The sequence below is a fragment of the Rhinoraja longicauda genome, chromosome 20 (genome assembly GCF_053455715.1).
Source record: "Rhinoraja longicauda isolate Sanriku21f chromosome 20, sRhiLon1.1, whole genome shotgun sequence".
Taxonomy (NCBI): Eukaryota; Metazoa; Chordata; class Chondrichthyes; order Rajiformes; family Arhynchobatidae; genus Rhinoraja; species Rhinoraja longicauda.
Window position 1 is genome coordinate 31733339 of NC_135972.1, and position 21337 is coordinate 31754675.

At 43.6% G+C, this 21337-nt stretch overlaps 1 protein-coding gene across 4 annotated transcripts in view; it reads left to right on the plus strand.

The window, feature by feature from the left end:
- The first annotated feature begins 401 nt into the window (after window positions 1-401).
- slc6a15 (solute carrier family 6 member 15) overlaps window positions 402-21337 on the plus strand; it is a 41630-nt gene continuing 20694 nt past the window's right edge. The window contains exons 1-5 of one of the 4 annotated variants that reach the window (XM_078417362.1): window positions 402-730; window positions 11159-11618; window positions 12292-12449; window positions 14191-14317; window positions 18182-18363. In XM_078417362.1, coding sequence (XP_078273488.1) covers window positions 11327-11618; window positions 12292-12449; window positions 14191-14317; window positions 18182-18363 — 759 coding nt within the window. In that variant the 5' untranslated portion in view covers window positions 402-730; window positions 11159-11326. Of the gene's footprint in view, window positions 731-833; window positions 855-894; window positions 918-11158; window positions 11619-12291; window positions 12450-14190; window positions 14318-18181; window positions 18364-21337 lie in introns of those variants that run through there. The other 3 variants (XM_078417363.1, XM_078417365.1, XM_078417364.1) reach the window with 3 other exon arrangements.

The following is a 21337-nucleotide window of genomic DNA, read 5'->3' on the forward strand; positions in this document are numbered from 1 at the left end:
CAACTCTCTGGGTGAAAATGTTTCTTCTCGCCTCAGTTTTAAATGGCCTCCCCTTTATTCTTAGACTGCGACCCCCTGGTTCTGGAGAAGCATATCTCCCTTTAGCATATCCATTGAATACAGTAGGATTTCCGTTAGAAAACTCCCACTTTCCCTGATTTGTAAGAAAAACATCTTTCAGTATAATGGCAGTAGTCAATTTGAACATTTGCAAATTCAAAGCAAAAGTGTTGTTGAGATTAGGATATCAGTTGAAACTCGATGTTCTGGGAAATGAGTCCGCCCTCATATTTTAATCAAAACTTGCCAAATTAAGTAGCAAGCTGCCACCGTCCAATCTCAACCGTGTGCCCAATGTCAGCGAAGACCTCGTCGAGCCTCTGCACGCAATGGACAGGGGACAGGAGTGGTGACCGATGCGGCGAGGAAGTCTTTGCGGGAGACTATTGGGAAATGATTAGGGGGCTGAGGGCAGTGGAAAGTCAGTTTTGAAAGCATTCCCCTTTAAGTGCATGGCGATGGCTGGCGTCACGTTGGAGGGTTGGAGTTTAGTGAAGGTGTGGTCCTCTGTGAGTGCACTCCAGCCTCTCATCAGATGAAAGCCGCCTCTTCACTCCAGGAGCACCGTGAGTGATTCAGATCATCCAGCGACGGTCAGAGGACGCTCCTCGTTTCTATTCAAGTTCTTCTTCCCCCCCCCCCCCCCCCCTCCCCTCCAAAGGAAAAAAAGGTAGGACCATGCGCAATTTAAAAAACAAAACATAAAGAGACAAAAAAAAAAACGTGTGTTCTATTTTGTAAGGAGGACAGATACAATTTCGAAACGATCAATAAGTAGGGTAGATTACGCTTTGGTGAGCGGCGACGAGTCGGTTTATTTGAATTGATGTTAGTATTTGACATCGGTGAAGGAAATGGTGGGGAGAGACTGCGAGGAGCCAGGTTTCAGGGCATTTGTATTGAACTGCAAACTGCAGTGTTTCGATTTATTGGATGAAAAGGCTAAAAAAAAAGGCATTCTTCTCGGTAGGGGATGGGGGTGGGTGGGGATGGGATGGGATGGGATGGGTGGGGGATGAGAGGAGGGGATGGGGGTGGGGGGGGAATCTATCCTTTTTTATTGCATCAGTGTTTTATTTTTGGATCGTCTGGTAAAGCAGCAGAGATGATGGCGAGGGGGGGATTGATTGCTACCGTGCAGGTTCCTGTGCTTGTTTGCAGTTGTACGCAAATTGATAGTGGCTGGTTTGTCTCCTCTGTCCTCTGTCGCCTTCATTGTGCATAAGATACAAACTGCACAGACACTCAACACATGCACAGCCATTCTAACACACACACACACACACACACACACCCACGCCTTTGTGAATACACACACACACACACACACACACACACACAGATAGATTCACGCACACGCTAAGACACAGACAAACCCATACTAATGCGCTGCCGCAGATACATAAATATTACAAACTAGTACACACAATCCATAAATAGATTAGTAATCCCAAGTAGACACAGTAATCCACCGATGCAACACACTTACTCAGAGGTATTACAACCATGTAAATAAACCCTTGGATAACCCCCCCCCCCCACACACACACACACACACACACACACACACACACGCTTACATAGGTGAGTAAAAATGGAAACATTTTTCTTTTTTAAATCCACACCCCCAACAAGGATTAAATTCACAAATGCGCGTACAAAGAAATGCACACAGCCGGAGAGGAGAGGAGAGGAGAGGTGGTGGGTGGGCGGGCGGGCGGACGGGCACAGACGGCGGCGTTGTATTAGCTGCTGGGGTCTGGTTGTCCTGTCTATCTGCTGTAGTCTGCGTAAGGCGGGCTCGCTTTGCGCAAGGTGGTGTATTTGGCCAAGGTTATTCCAGCAGCCCCCCAGCGATGGGCGCGACCCTCACCCTCACCCTCCCCCCCGACCACACTTGTCCACGCTGTCCGGAGATCGGTGGGCATCGCCCGGCGAGATCCCCTCCCTCCCTCCCTCCCTCCCTGCCTCCCGTGAGTCTAGGACGCCCGTGACCGGCTCCGATCACCAGTCTGTGCGGGCTCTTAAAGGATTGCCAATCCTCGCTCAAGGTCGAAGGTTTCAGACGGGTTTTAGTGCGTGGACGCGAATGTAGGGGCGTCCGACGAAGGGCATGTTGTGTACCAGCGCAGACCCCTCCACTCATGCAAAATATTGAAGACGATGACTGCCTGAATGTGCCCTGCACATGCCACGGCCATCCATCCGTCCATCCATCCACCCATCCATCCATCCACCCATCCATCCATCCGTCCACCCGTCCGTCCACCCATCCATCCACCCGTCCGTCCACCCATCCATCCATCCTTCAATCCACCCGTCCATCCATCCACCCACCCATCCGTCCACCCATCCGTCCACCCATCCATCCGTCCACCCATCCGTCCACCCACCCGTCCACCCATCCGTCCACCCACCCACCCGTCCACCCATCCGTCCACCCATCCGTCCACCCACCCATCCGTCCACCCACCCGTCCATCCACCCACCCATCCGTCCACCCATCCGTCCACCCACCCATCCGTCCACCCACCCATCCGTCCATCCACCCATCCATCCATCCACCCATCCGTCCACCCGTCCGTTCACCCATCCATCCATCCTTCAATCCACCCGTCCACCCATCCATCCATCCTTCAATCCACCCGTCCATCCATCCATCCACCCATCCATCCACCCATCCGTCCACCCATCCGTCCACCCATCCGTCCACCCACCCGTCCACCCATCCGTCCACCCACCCACCCATCCGTCCACCCATCCACCCATCCATCCATCCATCCGTTGCAGTGCCTGGGAGGGTTTCGCAGCTCTCTCCATTTCAATTCTACAGAGCAGCTCTGTGCACCGTTGGGCACTGCTGTGACGGGCTGGCCCGCTCCTCGCTGGAGCCATTGATCTGCTGGAAGTGCATGTTGCAGATCTGATCGCTCCTTGAAATTGCAGCAGACACAACAAAACCAAGAAAAAAACCCCGCTGCAATTGTAACAATGGCCTAAGTTTCCCGGCGTGATGGACATTGATTCTTGGTCGAGTAAGATTCTTGGTCTTGCTAAACCTATACGTTCTCTGCCATAAAAGGCGCCTCTTTAAATAGGACTTTATCAAGGTCCTGTTCAATTCTCTGTCATCAGTCTGAAGAAGAGTCACCCGTTCCTTCTCTCCAGAGACTGCCTGTCCCGACGACTGACTCCAGCATTTTGTGTCTATCTTCGGTTTTCAAATATTGGTCTGCTCAGGTGTTTCAGCAGTTTCCAGTATCGAGAGGTAGAATACTAAATTGCCAGAGTGTGAGATTAAACAATTTGCCTAACCAGTAGAGCAAGTCTGTAGGTCGATTGGTAGTTTCCAACTATTTTAGACAATAGACAATAGACAATAGGTGCAGGAGTAGGCCATTCGGCCCTTCGAGCCAGCACCGCAATTCAATGTGTGCATGGCTGATCATTCTCAATTAGTACCCCGTTCCTGCCTTCTCCCCATACCCCCTGACTCCGCTATCCTTAAGAGCTCTATCTAGCTCTCTCTTGAATGCATTCAGAGAATTGGCCTCCACTGCCTTCTGAGGCAGAGAATTCCACAGATTCACAACTCTCTGACTGAAAATGTTTTTCCTCATCTCCGTTCTAAATGGCCTACCCCTTATTCTTAAACTGTGGCCCCTGGTTCTGGACTCCCCCAACATTGGGAACATGTTTCCTGCCTCTATCGTGTCCAACCCCTTAATAATCTTATATGTTTCGATAAGATCCCCTCTCATCCTTCAAATTCCAGTGTATACAAGCCGGTGTTTACAACTCGAAATTACCAGATTACACGTTCTGACTTGTGTACGTCTTAATAACTGGTGCAACTAAGCTTGCAAAGGCAAACGTACTGAATGCATGGGTTGTTTGTCGAGTTTTAGTGAATTAATATTGAACATATTGCCAGTTACAGGTTAAAGATTCTGTGTGTTTAAGCGGTGACTTGTAAGTAAATTATAGTGAACATTTTCCGATAATGTCCCACATTCTCTACAGGCCCACACTGATAGATATTTGACTGCTGTCTTCAACAGAAGTTTATCTCAAGCACATATTATTTGGAAATAAGGTTTATCTAAAAATTTAGCCAGTTATTTTAGGATGTTATATTAGTGGAGGTTTGATGCAGCTCGGGGGCTGGGAGGGTGGGAGGGGGCTGAGGGTGGGAGGGGGGGGGGATAGTGGGCGAGGGGGGGAGGGTGGTGGGGGAGGGTGGGAGGGGGGAGGGGGGAGGGGCTGAGGAGGGGAGGGTGGGGGGGGGGGTGATATTTGAGAACTATCACCAATAAATCCATTACTCTGGCCGTTTTTCTGGGCCAGAGTTTTCCATTCTCTTTTACCCTTTGGGGTTGAAATATCTATAGATGCTCATTGAAATCACGTTCCGACTGTTTATAAATGAAAGCCTTATATTTTACATGAAGTAATGAGGGTATTGTTTTTCAGTGAAAGTCCTATTTGAGGGATAGTGGTGTTTCTATTTAGTCTGTAGAAAAGAAATAGGTCACTCTCATACTACCACAGAGCACAGAAGGAGGTCAGTAAGGCCACTGTTTCACTGACTGAAGGAGTTGGCCAACTTGTCCCAGTCCCCTGCTGTTTTCCGGTCGCCCTGTATCTTCTCCATTTTGATATACTCTAGTATCCTTTCAGGGAGATAATGTGCCAGATCGTACAATTTGTCGCTTAAAGAATTCTCATAAATTCTCCCTGAATATTTTGCCAGTTATCTTAAATCTGTGTCCATTGATACCAACTTTCTTGCCAGCAGAAACATTTTGCATTCTTATCAAAAATACTATGGTCTCCATGTGAACCTCCTCTGCTTTGCTTGTTCACAGAGGTGTCTCGTTCACCATTGTGGAAAATCTCCCCAATTCTCTTATCAAGCCCTTAACATCATCCCATGTGTGATTCCCTGAACTGTGCACAGTATTTCAGATGAGCCCTAATCAATATTTTTTAATAATTTATCATTACCTCCATGCTTTAGTGCTTTAGAGTGATGCTGTATGGAAGCAGGCCCTTCAGCCCAACTTGCCCACCATGGCCAACATGTCCCAGCTACACTAGTCCCACCTGTCTGCGTATGGTCCATATGCCTCCAAACCTGAGCTATCCATGTACCTCTCTAACTGCTTCTTAAATGTTGGGATAGTCCCTGCCTCAACTACCTCCTCTGGCAGCTTGTTCCATACATCCACCACCATTTGTGTGAAAAGGTTATCCCTCAGATTCCTATTAAATCTTTTCCCCTTCACCTTAAACCTATATCCTCTGGTCCTCAATTCACCAATCTATTTATCTCATGATCTTATAAAACCTCTATAAGATCACCCTCATCCTCCTGCACTCCAAGGAATTGAGTCCCAGCCTACTCAACCTCTGCCCATAGCTGAGACCCTCTAATCCTGGCAACATCCTCGTAATTCTTCTCTGTACCCTTTCCAGCTTGACAACATCTGTCCTATAACACAGTACCCAGAACTGAACACAATACTCAAAGTGTGGCCTCACCAACGTTTTATACAACTGCAACATGACCTCCCAACATTGGTTTAAACCAGCATCTGCAGTTCCTTCTTGCACTATACACCTCCCAACATCTATACTCAATACTCTGGCTCATGAAGGCCAATGTGCCAAAAGCCTTTTTGACCACCCGATCTACCTGCGACTCCATCTTCAGGGAGCTATGCAACTCTACTCCTAGATCCCTCTGCTCTACAACACTACCCAGGGCCCTACCATTCACTGTGTAGGTCCTGCCCATGTTAGACTTCCCAAAATGCAACACCTCACATTTTTCTGCATTAAATTCCATGCATACCACAGCTCCACTTATAAAGCAAAGATACATAATTTCTTAGTTGTAACAATCTAATGTCTATGTCCTGCCCTTATCGAATCCTTATATGTGAATCCTTAGTTGTCTCTATATCTGTACATATTTACAAGCATACTATTTGGAAATAACTTTGCATCCATGTCAGGAAAGCCAGAGAAATTGTATGGATTTGGGAGATTAACAACGTTCAATTGTTCCATGCAGAAGTTGGTCCTTATTAGTGGACCTCTAGTCTTCCTCCTACTTCAACTGAATGTCATAAATGCCATGTCCTCCTGCACTCCAGTTTCTATGTTTCTATGTCATGTCAAAGAGTCATACCGCATGCAAACAGGCCCTTCAGTCCAACTTGTCCATGCCGACCATGATGCCCATGATGCCCCATCCAAGCTAGTCCCATTTGTCCACGTATGGCCCATATCCCTCTAAACCTTTCTTATCCATGTACCTGTCCAAGTGTCTTTTAAATGCTGTTATAATACCTGCAGCAACTATTTCCTCTGGCAGTTCGTTCCATGTATCCATCACCCACTAAGTTGCCCCTTAGCGTCCTATCTTGCCTTCTCGTGTTATACATAATGTCCTCTGTTTTTTAATTCCCTTACCTGGGTAAAAGACTGTGCATTCAACATATCTATTCCCCTCATGATTTTATACCCTCTGTCTGAAGAAGGGTCTCGACCCAAAACATCACCCATTCCTTCCACCCCGAGATGCTGCCTGACCCACTGAGTTACTCCAGCATTTTGTGTCTACCTATGATTTTATACACCTCTATAAGATCAGACCTCACTCACTCAGCCTCCTGTGCTAGCCTAAAACGTAGCCTGCTCAACATCTCCCTGTAGATTAGCCCCACTGGCAATATCCTTGTAAATCTTCTCTGCACTCTTTCCAGCTCAATGATATCCTTCCTATAGCACAGTGACCAAAGCTGAACAAAATACTCCAAATGTGACCCCACCAATGCCTTGAAGAACTCTAACATAATGTCCCAACTTCTATACTCAATACCTTGACTGATGAAGGCCAAAATACATTTTTACCACCCTATTTTCGTGTGATGCCAAACTAATTGAAATCATAAATGAGAATAGTATATGTAAGGGATAATTACAACAGTACCTTGCTTTTAGAAAGTCATTTTTTAATGCACTGAAATATCTCAAGGCTCTTACAAGTAAGATAAAGAAGAAAAATTGCGAATGCAGCGCCGGAGACTCAGGTTCGATCCTGACTACGGGTGCTGAACTGTAAGGAGTTTGTACGTTCTCCCCGTGACCTGCGTGGGTTTTCTCCGAGATCTTCGGTTTCCTCCCACACTCCAAAGACGTACAGGTATGTAGGTTAATTGGCTGGGTAAATGTAAAAATTGTCCCTAGTGGGTGTAGGATAGTGTTAATGTACGGGGATCGCTGGGCGGCACGGACTTGGTGGGCCGAAAAGGCCTGTTTCCGGCTGTATATATATGATATGATATGATATGATAATGTACACTCTGTTAGGGCATTGTATTTTTCAGTATCCACCCACACAAATAAAAAATATTCAAGGCTTTGATAAGAATCTAAAATTTGTATCTTCTGTTAATTGACTCCGCATCCAATGGAAATGTTTTTATGTATTAACGGTACTAAAACTCTGATAAACTATGAACCTTAATCGGATCATCTTATGATCTTCTGCTAGGAGATCATTTTCATCATGACTTGCCTTTGGTTGATAAAGCTAACGACACACTATTTACAAGCCTTTCTCTGCAATCACCGACAGTGGCTTTTGTGGAGCTGAATGTAAAAATACAAGTACAATCACAGTTAGTGACTTCGTATGTGTTGACAAAACTTAACTTTAAATATTTCATGTGTTCTGAACCTGAAAGTACAGAGAGTGATAATCTTCATGCAAATTTAGACTTTGTTTAAAACTATGTTTGAGTTGGATTGATGGAAGAACATGATTAAAATAAGTGTTATTGGTCGGAATTGTTTGTGTAAGGCCACAATCTCTTCACACAATCACTTTTTGTAAACACTGCTAGATCAAATAATTTGCTACCACTAACATGAGAGTAATGATTTCCCACCAAGTGAAGCATAGGAACAAGGAACACTATTGGAACATTGGGTACATCAATCCCAATACACCATCTTGTTAGCCAGTGGAGTTCCTTATCTTTTAAATCACAATTCCACGTATGCATTAATGCTATTAAATTTGAAATTGATACCCATTCCTGTTTTAACCATATCAATTTGTTTTACATTTAGGGGTTTCTGGGCAGTATATTGTAGCAAGCTGTTTTACTTCAATAATACAATTGACACTGAATAACATTAGTAGATTTTTAATCACATTTCCTCAATCATGCTTCATGTTGACTGTTTCTCATTAGTCCCAGTTGAAAATGAATTAAGAACTCAGACATGAGTTTGAAGTGATGATATCTCCATGAAATCCATTTCAATCCAATTCCAAGGACCACCATATCATTTTGAATAGGCAAGTCGGGTAGCAATGTTGGGTAGGTACGGCTCAAATGGGATTTCTTTTTTACATTTTTGTCACAAGCACCAAAACAAAATTATTAATTAGCTGTCAATGAAATATAAAATGTTGCCATTAGCAATATTAATATCTTTTATGCTATAATATATTTTTTTATCATGTCGATAAATTTACATTTCCTATAGATTTGTATTTCCGTGGGAAGTATGTATCTTAAAAGCCACAGAGAGTACTCAGACCACACCTTGCTAATTTAACAATAAAGGAAATTAGTGACTTGGCAATAGGAACCTTCATTACTCCACACCTTTGTAAATGCCCTTGACTTAATAAAATCACCAGAATCTCACCCTTCAGATGCATGTGAAAATGACATGTGTTATACATTTATCTCTCAAAATATGAAGAAGTTCCCTGCAGAGAACTGTTCAAATAATTCACTGATTTAGCGAGTTTATTTTTGTTTGGTTACTTTGATCTAATTTGCCCAGAACTTCTTATTTCACTCCTGCAGTCTTAGATAAGACAGCCCTTATACTCTGTCTTCAATTGTTACGATTGTAAACTTTGTTGACCTCAGCAACTTGCACTAATGCTTCTTTTCTCACATAGCTCCTAAACCAGAAAGTAATCTCATGTGATAATCCATTTACTTTGGCAGTTATATTTTGTATCCCTATAGCACATCTATACAAAACAGATACGTTACAGAAGGTTGGAGATAGCTACCATATATCTAACCCAATTTGATTATTTCAGCACTTGCCCTGATCTGCCCTTAAATACATTTGGTATTCATCTGCAGAATGAAAATCTCCTATCCAATAGACAATAGACAATAGGTGCAGGAGTAGGCCATTCGGCCTTTCGAGCCAGCACCGCCATTCAATGTGATCATGGCTGATCATGGCTGATCAGGAATCAGTACCCCATTCCTGCCTTCTCCCCATACCCCCTGACTCCGCTATCCTTAAGAGCTCTATCTAGCTCTCTCTTGGATGCATTCAGAGAATTGGCCTCCACTGCCTTATGAGGCAGAGAACTCCACAGATTCACAACTCTCTGACTGAAAAAGTTTTTCCTCATCTCCGTTCTAAATGGCCTACCATTTGCAAATATGCATCTAATTCTCATTCACCCTCATCGTATCTGGATTAAACTTTTAAAATGTTCCTTACTAGCAGCATTTGATAACTTACAAGCTACACAGCAACTCAATTACTGTGACCCATCACATTCTTTTGATATTTACATCCATCCATGACAAACTCAGATGGCTCACTAATTCTTGGTATATTTACTTTGTAGACCTTATCATTAGAACATCCAATAAACTTGTCCCACTCAAAATGAGCAGAGTCTCTTGCCCAGAGTAGGTGAATCAAGGACATAGCTTTAAGGTGAAGGGGAAAGGATTTCATTGGAATCTGGGGGGTAACTTTTTCACAGAAAGGGTGGTGGCGGTATGGAACAAGCTGCCAGAGAAGGTAGTTGAGGCAGGAACTATCCCATCATTTAAGAAACAATTAAGCAGGCACATGGACAGGACAGGTTTGGAGGGATATGGACCAAACGCGGGCAGGTTTAGTTTAGAGTTTAGTTTAGTTTAGAGATACAGTGCGGAAACAGGCCCTTTTGGCCCACCGGGTCCGCGCCGACCAACCCCACACATTAACACTATCTTACACCCTCTAGGGACAATTTTTACATTTACCAAGCCAATTAACCTAGAAACCTGTACGTCTTTGGAGTGTGGGAGGAAACCGAAGATCTCGGAGAAAACCCACGCAGGTCACGGGGAGAACGTACAAACTCCGTACAGACAGCACCCGTAGTCGGGATCGAACCCGGGTCTCCGGCGCTGCATTCACTGTAAGGCAGCAACTCTACCGCTGCGCCACCGTGTTTTGACTTTGCAGCCAGTCTTCATCAATAATTAGAAGCAAGAAGACAAATGAATCATGAGTTTTAGATTTGGGACTAGTGTAACTGGGACCAGTGTGGGCGTTGGGCAGAAGGGCCTGTCTCCACACTGTAAATCTCCTATCCAATAGACAAGAGACTCTATGACTCAATGACTCTCTGAGCAATGTCTTCTAACCATAAAACCCAGTGCATTTTCCAATCCTTTACCTACTTTGCCACAGTCGGCCATTCAGAGTGGAACATTCGGCAGTCCTCCTGGGATTCATAACACTCTCTAAATCATACCCTGTCCACACATTCGCATGTTTTAAACTTGCTTTTGGTCCACTGCCGTTAATTTATTTCCCAGTGCCCTCACCCCTCTGCTCATCATCAAAGGGGATTTGTGTCCCCTCTTTGAACATTTCAAACACAACGCTGGGAAAGAGTGTTTCGACTTTGCAGCCAGACTTCATCAATAATAAGAAGCAAGAAGACAAATGAATTATGAGTCTTAGATTTGGGAATACAAACAGTTTTCACAGTACCTCGCTCGGTACATGTGATGAGAAACTAAACTGAGGTATCTGGATGGGCAGGGAAATAGAGGGATATGGACCACAAGCAGGCAGAGGAGATTAGTTTAATTTGGTATCATATTCCACGTAGAAATAGTGGGTCGCAGTGCCTGCTTCTGTTGTGTTCTATGTTCTATGTTCTGTGATACGTTAATGACAAACCTTTAAAATGCCTTCTCAACTACTGCCTGAAACATTGGTGACCAAAATGTAAATGTTCTTTTCCCAACAGATTTACAGTGTGGAATATTCTATCAGACTCACCAAAAATTCACCTGAGGCCGTCGGTAATTTGTTTATTGAGATCCTCCCTTATTTGCCTGACATTTAATTATTCTTGACTGGGAGTACTGCTCGACATTTGTCGGTTGTTTCAGAATTTGTAGTCTAGTTTTTTCCAATGCCGAAAAATAGCAAAGTTGCGAAGAGAGAACTGGATGAAGATGTCACAGAGTCCGTCAAAGATCTTCTTTCCAATGAGGACATGAATGATAACCAGTTTAAGAAGAGTACATTGTACGTCGACGATTCGCAGACTGACAAAGATGTGGACATTGAAGAAGGATCTGATACTGAAGATGAAAGGCCTGCCTGGAATAACAAACTTCAGTACATTCTGGCCCAGGTTGGCTTCTCAGTTGGTTTAGGCAATGTATGGAGATTCCCATACTTATGTCAAAAAAATGGTGGAGGTAAGTTGCCAATATACTAATAACTATACAATACACTTTATAAGTAATAAATAGATAGGATAATAAATCTGTGCTCCCCTTAAAGGAGACAAGATTTGATTGGGAAAAATAACTCTAGTTACCAAAACCTTACAATTACCAGTGCCACGATGTGTTTCAAATTTAGAATACGAGAATGACCTTAACATTAAAATTAGCGATTTCTTAATGGTTTGGAGAATCGCTGTCTGCATACAAGGCTCATTCTTAACTGCAGCCTTCTCTGACAATTTAATTGAGCCTAAAGTTTTATGTTGACTGCTAAACATGCGATATCATGAACATCACATCCTATAGTGAAGAGTAATTATTTCATTTCTTTGCTCTGCATTCTGAGGCTTATTTGCACATGATGGAATTGTATGCAAATATTCACGAAGGAGCAGATAAGTTATTGTGTGCCACATTGAATAGGAGTGCGTTAAATTCAAATATATTTCAGATTGTGGAAACCACATTTGTGAAGTGAAATATTTGATCCTAATTGCCATCAATTCAAACCCAATGTCTGACATTTAATAAATCCAAGTTGACGTATTTCCTAAATATGTTTGTTGTTTTTTATGAGTTATAATATAACGAAATTGCTCAAAATATATCAGTGGCAGGTTTTCACACCATGTTTTCCCTGCAGGTGCCTATCTTGTGCCCTATTTGATTTTGCTGCTTATCATTGGGATCCCACTCTTCTTCCTGGAACTTGCAGTCGGTCAGAGAATCAGGCGAGGCAGTATTGGTGTGTGGAATTACATCAGCCCAAAGCTGGGTGGAATAGGATTTTCAAGCTGCATTGTACGTTGAATTTTAAACAAATGCTTTTTTCTTTTCTGTGTAAATTCTCTAAACATGCGTTGACAATGCCCGCGGAAATCTTTCAGGAAATATATTCTATTTCATCTGTGAATAGACAGAAGTTCTTTCTTCAGTAAATGAAAGGAGTAATTCAGGCTGAAGTGTTTTAAACCATTCTAGCATATATTGGTGTATTCAGCAGTTCATGGAAGTCAGGCACCACATCTTTCATTCATGGCATGTGCCCTCGATGGTAGTTCGATGAAACAGTAATGTTCAAAATTGCTCACAATTACAGATCATTCAAAACTTTAATTCAAGCCAACTTGTTCACTTCCTAAGGTTGGGTTTTGCAGCCAGCTTATTGTACAAAGTTCATAAGAGGCGATTGTGTATAGTTGTCATGGGACAGGTCACTGGAAAAATGAGCTAACAGCGTGAATACAACTTTAGCCTCCCACTGTGAATATTCAAATGGTAAAAAACAAAGCCTACAAATTGCAGCAATGAAGTAATAGCTGGAAGCAGTTTTGTTTCAGGAAAATAAAGTTTTGTGTCCTGCATTTCAGGTCTAATAAAAAATAAATCTGCCGAAATTAGAAGTCACAGGTTATGACTCTAAGGCTCCTTAAACAATATTGTCTACAAGTACTGTCCCTTTCTAACAATTTCTGGTGGATGAATCAGGCCAATTATGTTTTGTCTGTCAAAGTACCAAATTTCCTGAGAGTTGGTATGGAAAATACCATCCACTGTTTTGCTAATTTATTCTTTGATGTGAGGAAAACCTTGGCACACTGTGGAACACAAAACAATTGTTATATAAAACAAAGCTGATTTGGAACAAGAACATTCATCTCAGTCAAAGCATCAACTGTAAAGTTATATGCAGGCTAATGGGATTAGCCCAGTTATATAACCTGGTTGACATAGACCAGTTGGGCCGAAGGGCCTGTTTTAAGTGCTGTATGACTCTATGAAGGGCACCAATCATTATATTCTTAGATGAGAAACACAGAAAAATAAAAGTGCTGCAAAAATTCATTGCTGCTGCTGCTTTTTAATTTTTAGTTGAAGACGTTTCCAGCCTGCATGCCAGCCAGGTTTTTAATGTTTAGCAGGTGGGAAGGTTCCTGGGAAGTGAATGGCAAGTAATCTTGATGTATCACGGAGAACTGGGTCAGGCAGTTTGCCAACGTTGTGGAAGGCGTGAATCTAAATGTCGGGGAGTGGTGGAGCCTGAATCACGCATCACCGTGGCCTCTGGAATCACAAGACCCACATCAGAGAACCCAATAGGGTCTGCTGATCCCGTGGTCTGACTCCACAGAAACAAAGCTTATTGAGGAAGCTCGCTGCTCCTCTGGAGTAAGAACTCTCACGGATTCAGTCTCCCACGAGGTCAGGATCAACTGTATGATCTCTTTCAATTCTTTGGCAGCAAGATTGTAGAGAATAGGTCAACGTGTAGAAGATGAACTCCGGAGGCAAGGACATTTATTTGCTGCAGGGTCGAGGATATTTAATCTTAAACTGAACCATTGAATCTGAAATTCACAAGTACTAAATTCACAATAAAGGGGAAAATGATGTGCATGCATTAAACATATGTCAACTATTGTGCAACATAATTTGCAGATTAAACAATTTAAAGCATTTTTAATAAGAAGCTTGCAGTGTGGCATCTTACATTTAACCCAAGAAAATAAATGTAAAATACATCTTGGTGTTTTGGTTTTAGGTGTGCTTCTTTGTAGCTCTTTACTACAATGTCATTATTGGTTGGAGCTTATTTTACCTCTCCAAGTCATTTCAACACCCGCTGCCCTGGGACCAGTGCCCCTTGGAAAAAAATGGGACCCAGACCTGTGAGTATACAAATACATTGAGCGTACTTAAAACAAAACCAGCAAGTGCTGGAAGAACTCAGCAGATCAGGCTGCATCTGCGGGAAGAGAGACTGATTCAACACTTCAGGTCTTCATCAGAACAAAAAAAGAGGTGGTAACGTTTTAGGGATTATGTGGAGGGAGGGACCTTGGATAGGATACAACTGGGGTGGCCATGGGGGATCAGATGTGAACAAGGTTATTTGATCAATAAGTGAATGGGAGCAGTGGAAAGGTGGGAACAGAGATGAATAAACCCTAACCAATACCATGTGGGAGTTGCAGTGCGGAGTAGGAGGACAAGCTGAGCATTTCCTCCACTCCCAGAGAGAGCAAAAAGGACCAAAGAAACAAGTTGAGCTAAGATTACAGATGGATCATTGATGCAGACCAAGGAATCGAGTTGCCTGAAATCGTAGAATTCAGTATTGAGTGTAGGAGGCTCCAACATGCCTAGATGGAGGTCGGATGCTGCACCTCCAACTAGTGCTGGATCTCATTGTGCGTTTACAGGAGGCCAAGTTGGAGTGGGATGACAAATTATAGGGGCAGAAGATCAGGTTCGCCCTGTGGACTGAACACTGGTAGATAGACACAAAAAGCTGGAGTAACTCAGAGGGACAGGCAGCATCTCCGGAGAGATGGAATGGGTGACGTTTCGGGTCTCGACCCTTTTTTGAAGTCAAGTCTGAAGAAGGATCTCGACCCGAAACGTCACCCATTCCATCTCTCCGGAGATGCTGCCTGACCTGCTGAGTTACTCCGGCTTTTTGAGTCTATCTTCAGTTTAAACCAGCATCTGCAGTTCGTTCCATCACTACATTTCGACTGAACACTGGTGTTCTGCAAAGCAATCACTCAATTTGTGTAAATTTCAGGTGGAGACTTTGTTGTAAACACCAGCAGTGCACAGGAATGGAAGAAGTGAAGATGTTTATCTGGGAGTACATGTGGTGGGAAGGGAAGAGGTGGAAAGGATAAATGTTGCATTGGCTGCGCTTCCAAAGGGGAAGTGCCATAAGATAGGAGGTGATTAGTGGAAATGGAAAAGTGGACCAGGGAGTCACAACCAAACTGTCCCTGTGAAATGCTGAAAGGGGAGGCGAGGAGATGTGTCTCGTGATGGAAGCTCCGTGAAGGTTGAGGAAATTGCAGAAAATCTTCTGTTGAATATGGAGACTAGTGGGGTGGAAGGTGAGGGACTAGGGGAACTCTGTACTTCTACTGCCCTAGAGAAGTAGGGGTAAGAGCAATAGACAATAGACAATAGGTGCAGGAGTAGGCCTTTCAGCCCTTCGAGCCAGCACCGCCATTCAATGCAATCATGGCTGATCACTCTCAATCAGTACCCCGTTCCTGCCTTCTCCCCATACCCCCTCACTCCGCTATCCTTAAGAGCTCTATCCAGCTCTCTCTTGAAAGCATCCAACGAACTGGCCTCCACTGCCTTCTGAGGCAGAGAATTCCACACCTTCACCACTCTCTGACTGAAAAAGTTCTTCCTCATCTCCGTTCTAAATGGCCTACCCTTTATTCTTAAACTGTGGCCCCTTGTTCTGGACTCCCCCAACATTGGGAACATGTTTCCTGCCTCTAATGTGTCCAATCCCCTAATTATCTTATATGTTTCAATAAGATCCCCCCTCATCCTTCTAAATTCCAGTGTATACAAGCCCAATCGCTCCAGCCTTTCAACATACGACAGTCCCGCCATTCCGGGAATTAACCTAGTGAACCTACGCTGCACGCCCTCCATAGCAAGAATATCCTTCCTCAAATTTGGAGACCAAAACTGCACACAGTACTCCAGGTGCGGTCTCACCAGGGCCCGGTACAACTGTAGAAGGACCTCTTTGCTCCTACACAGAACCACAGGAAGTGGATGAGGTGAGTGAAGGGCATGGTTAAGAGTTATGGAGGGGAGGCATGGTTCACATAGCACAAAGGCACCTATTTCAAATGCACATATGGAAATACTCCCCTTTGGAGCAAATACGACAGAGACGAGGAACTGGAAGAATAGAATAGCGTCCTAGGGCGTGACAGAGAGTAGTTCAGATTGCTGTGGGAGTCATTAGGATTATAATAGATGTTAATTGCTACACTGTCAGCTGAGATGGAGATAAAGAGATCTCAAAAAGGAAGGGAAGAATCAGACATTGACGCTCTGAAGATGAGGGGAAGGCAGGAGGGAATTTAGCATAGAAAAATATGAAATCTGCAATTGTGCAGGAAACAGTGCCAATGCAATCATCGATGTGCTGTAAAAAGAGTTGAAGGAGCAGTTCTGGGTAGGACTGAAACAAAGACTGTTCCACATCTTCCATAAAAAGCAGGCATAGCTGGGCCCAGTTAGAGGCCAAGTTGGCATCTGGCCGATCAGGAGGTCAGTTCAGCAGACCACAGCAGAGCCACTACTGTCAGCATGTTTGATGGTAATATCAGGGCTGGTTCTCAGTGAATAGAGTGTTGTATGTTCAGAAGAGGATGGTTTAGAGCACAAGAGGGAGTTGAAAAGCCAAGACAGACAATATCACGTCGGCATTTCCAATCTAGGGAGGGTAATACGCCAGAGTGGGGCGTCAAGCGGGTCAGGAGTATCGATGGGTGAAAGGGTTCCACAGAACATGGCAGAGCCTGAGACTGAAGGAATGTTGTGGTCTGAGGAGAGTGAAGGGGAGAACATCCAGAAAGTTATTGGAACGGCAGGGCAGTTTGTGCCCTAATTGTGCCACTTTTCCATGCAGTACCTGTCCTTTCACCCTTTTCCCTTCCCACCATTCATGGGCCCAAACAGTCTTGCCAAGTGAGGCAGTGATTCATTTGCACTTCTTCCAATCTAGTGCACGGCATTTGGTGCGCACAATCTGATCTCTACATTGTGGAAAGCTAATGCAGATTGAGTGATTGCTTTGCGGTATACATAGGTTCGGTCTACACTGTTGCTAGTCACTTTCATTCCTCATCGCACTCCCACTTGCCCTATCAGTCTGTGGCCTCCTGTGCTGTCACACTGAGGCCTAATGCAAGCTGGAGGAACAGCACCTCACTCTCTGCTCGGCACATTACAGCGGTCTGGGCACAATATTGGATTTTACGACTTAATGCATCTTGCTTTCGCAGTCTCTATCAATCACCTATTTGTAATTTTAGTTTAGTGTGATTTTTTTCCCCCTTTCTTTTGTTCTCTGGGGTTGAAAGATACACCAGGGCTGAATTCTCAGGCATATCCTTTCAAAAGAATTTTGGACAGATGTATGGAAGAACTAAGAGTTGTATGAGCTAAATGCAAGCAAATGGGATGATCCAAGAATGCTGTATAGATTGGCATGGACAAGTTGGGTCGAAGGCCCTGTCTCCATGCTGCATAGATCTATGATTCCTTGTCGGCCAAATTTTGCAACCCCCACGTTTTTTGGTCTCTTTTCTCACTCTTTAATTTTCCCATTCACTCATTGACTGGATAATCTTGTTTACAGTTTATCTCCATGATCACCCTGATTTCATCCTATTGGAGATACTCCACTTCCCCACCTTCCCCACTAAGCTTATGATGGGTCTCTGACCTGAAACATTGACTCTGTTTCTCTTCCTACCGATTCACTAAATCTGAAGAAGGGTCCCGACCCAAAATGTCACCTATCCACCTTCTCCAGAGATACTGCCCTACCTGCTGAGTTACTCCAGCACTTTGTGTTCTACTAAGTATTTCAAGTGTTTTATGTTTTGTTTTAGATTTCCAGCACGTGCAGCATGTTTTTTTGTTTGATTTGTGCTGTGTATTTGAGTCATTTTATTGTATTGAACGATGGAAACAATGCAATGTCCTTCTGTTTGTTTTAGTTGTTGTTCCCGAGTGTGAAAAAAGCTCAGCCACAACCTATTTTTGGTACAGAGAAGCATTGGATATATCCGACTCCATTTCAGAGAGTGGCGGTCTGAACTGGAAGATGACTATTTGCCTGTTCATAGCCTGGTTTATGGTGTGTCTTGCCATGATCAAAGGCATTCAATCTTCTGGAAAGGTTAGTGGTTTTGTAAAGTCTGTTGAGCGTCATTCACTTTAAGATTGTTATCTTTAATTTGGCAGTCTTCCAATCGGGCAGAATATTTGTAAGTACGAGTGAGTGACAACATGTATTCACTATTAGGCGGAAGTGAAGGCTTTTGTGCCTTGCTTCCAGTGTGAGTACTCATTCAACAGTATCACAACATGCTGGAGTAACTCAGCAGGTCAGGCAGCATCTCTGGAGAGAAGGAATGGGTGACGTTTCGGGTCGAGACCCTTCTTCAGACTCATTCAACAGATCATCAAATCCAAAGAATACTCAAAGAATGTGTCCTTTGTTCTGGCCATTAATTTTAATGTAAGATTTATCCCAGAAATTGAGGGAATCCACCCCTTAAAAATATAGAACTGTATAACTTCAGCACTAAAATTGAATTTATTCAAAACCAATATCAACTTCATCATATCATATCATATATATACAGCCGGAAACAGGCCTTTTCGGCCCACCAAGTCCGTGCCGCCCAGCGATCCCCGTACATTAACACTATCCTACACCCACTAGGGACAATTTTTACATTTACCCAGCCAATTAACCTCAACTTGATTGAATATTTTAATTTGGGGTCAAGACTCTCCCATTTATTCCAACTATTTCTCAACCTGTATAAAATCATCCAGAAATGTATCCATTATCAACACTCCTGCTAAGACTTTGAAGTTCATTTAATAAAGTCAATGGAGTGAATGTTATAGGCAGAGCATATTACACAAACATCACCATTTCATACATTAAGCTAAACTGACAGGAAATAAATTTCAAGACATATATAGCCTAAATTTCCACATTTAATTTCAGTTGAAATAGTCTCGGCCTGGGAAAGAACATAGGGTTATAAGGAATAGGAGTAGAATTAGGCCATTTGGCCCATCAAGTCTACTCTGCCATTCAATCATGGCTGATCTATCTCTCCCTCTTAACCCCATTCTCCTGCTTCCCCCCCCCCCCCCCCCCCCCAACCTCTGACACTAGTTGCTTTTTGAATGAGCTCACAATGTTTCCATGCATACAAAATGTACTATTCAAATATCAGAGATTGGATTTGGCGTTTATGGTATGTTCTTAATTTGAATGTGAATAAACATTTGACTCTAACACAGGGTAGCGTTTTGAGCAGCATAATATTTGGATCCGTGTCACATTTGTTTTGTCACTAGTAGTTTGGTAATCTGCATGTCTATTAAACTAAGAACAAGCTTGAATGAGACATGCAGGTTTGACCACTCATTGCTTCAAACTTTACAAAATTTGTGCTGTTATGATTTTTATTTAATCCAACTTCAGTTTTGACATTCTGAGTTCAGGCATCTGCTTCTTTCGTATGTCAACTACAACAATCAAAAGTGCCAATTGGTGCTTCAGAGTACTGTAGTTGACGCTTTGCTGCAAATCTTGCCAGTTCTGTAGAACTACCCAAGGTGGATGACGAGAACATAAAGCAGGTCCCACCCCAGGTCAGGCATAATTCCACTTAACTATTTCTGCAATTCCATTTAAACACCCCTGCATGGACGAGTGATGATTTTCACTTCCAGTTTCTCCAGAAGAGAGTTCTCATCTTCAACTAATTTTTCTCTATCCATCTCCCACAAGATGTTATCTCCTTTTCTTGCGATCTGAGGTGAGAGCACCATGGTGGCTCCCGATGCCATCAGTATTGATCGCACCTGCAATCTGGTCTCATAGGAATCTGAGGCAGGTGCAGACTTCATGCCCTATCATTTACAGCTGTGAACACTAAAGGTTAACTAAAGAAGAGTAATTAGAGCATTCAAGTGATTCCAACCAATTGCTCGTTTTATATCTAGCAGCATTGCAATGTCACTTCAACTATCCGCAGACCATTGGGGATACAAGTCAGGAGGCAGTCATCATAGCACGAGCTTAAAGAATCCTTAACTCCCGTCAAAAACACCTCTTTGTGTTTAAAGCTTTAGGGTGGCATGGTGGTGTAGCGGTAGAGTTGCTGCCTTACAGCGCCAGAGACCCGGGTTTGATCCTGACTACGGGTGCTGTCTGTGTGGAGTTTGTACGTTCTCCATGTGGCCTGTGTGCATTTTCCCCGGGTGCTCCAGTTTTTTTCCCACACTCCAAACACATACAGGTTTGTATGTTAATTGGCTTCGGTAAAGATTGTAAATTGTCCCTGGTGTGTAGGATAGTACTAGTGTACGGGGATTGCTGGTCGGCACGGACTCAGTGGGTCGAAGAGCCTGTTTCCGTTCTGTATCTCTAAACCAAACTAAAAACCTGAAAGAAATTGTTGAAATGATTAGAATTCCGAGCCTCAAGGGCTTCCATGTGTCCAGGTATTTATTGCTTATGAAAACTGGCACATTTGAAATCTGTTACTCTACTTGATTCTAACCACTTCGTTGTAGATCCTGCTGTAACCCCCTTGCTGAGTGTTTGCCCTGACAGATTTCCGCCCTTTCCTAATTGCGGGCTGCCCGTAAGCAGTTCACGTTTATGCCATATCTGTCTAAGTGCCACTGCACAACCATAGGGAATTGGTTGCCCTGCCAGATCTATGAGACAAGCAGAGAACCTGACCTTCCTTCCACGACAATGTCAGCCAGTGTACCTTCAACTCTCTCTTTCTTCCTCGATAATCCAGCTTACCGAGGAAGCTCGGTCCTCCCTCAGGAGTAATTGGGCATTTTTTCCCTTCCATCACCTGAATGGTAAACATGGGATGAAAATTGCAAAATTTTAGGAAAGGCTAAGGTTAAATCCTGCCAAATGATTGCCCAAATTAAGAGAAAAAGACAGAATCCCCTCATCTACAGGGCTGTGGCTGATTCAGTTTGTATTACGTGAAGAAGCATGTTTTGAACTATGAGGTAGCTCACGTGGATTGTAGTCTTTCCAATCACCATGCTTTTGGTCTGTTGATGTTGGTGTCCTTGAACTTTGAACACCTGGCAAT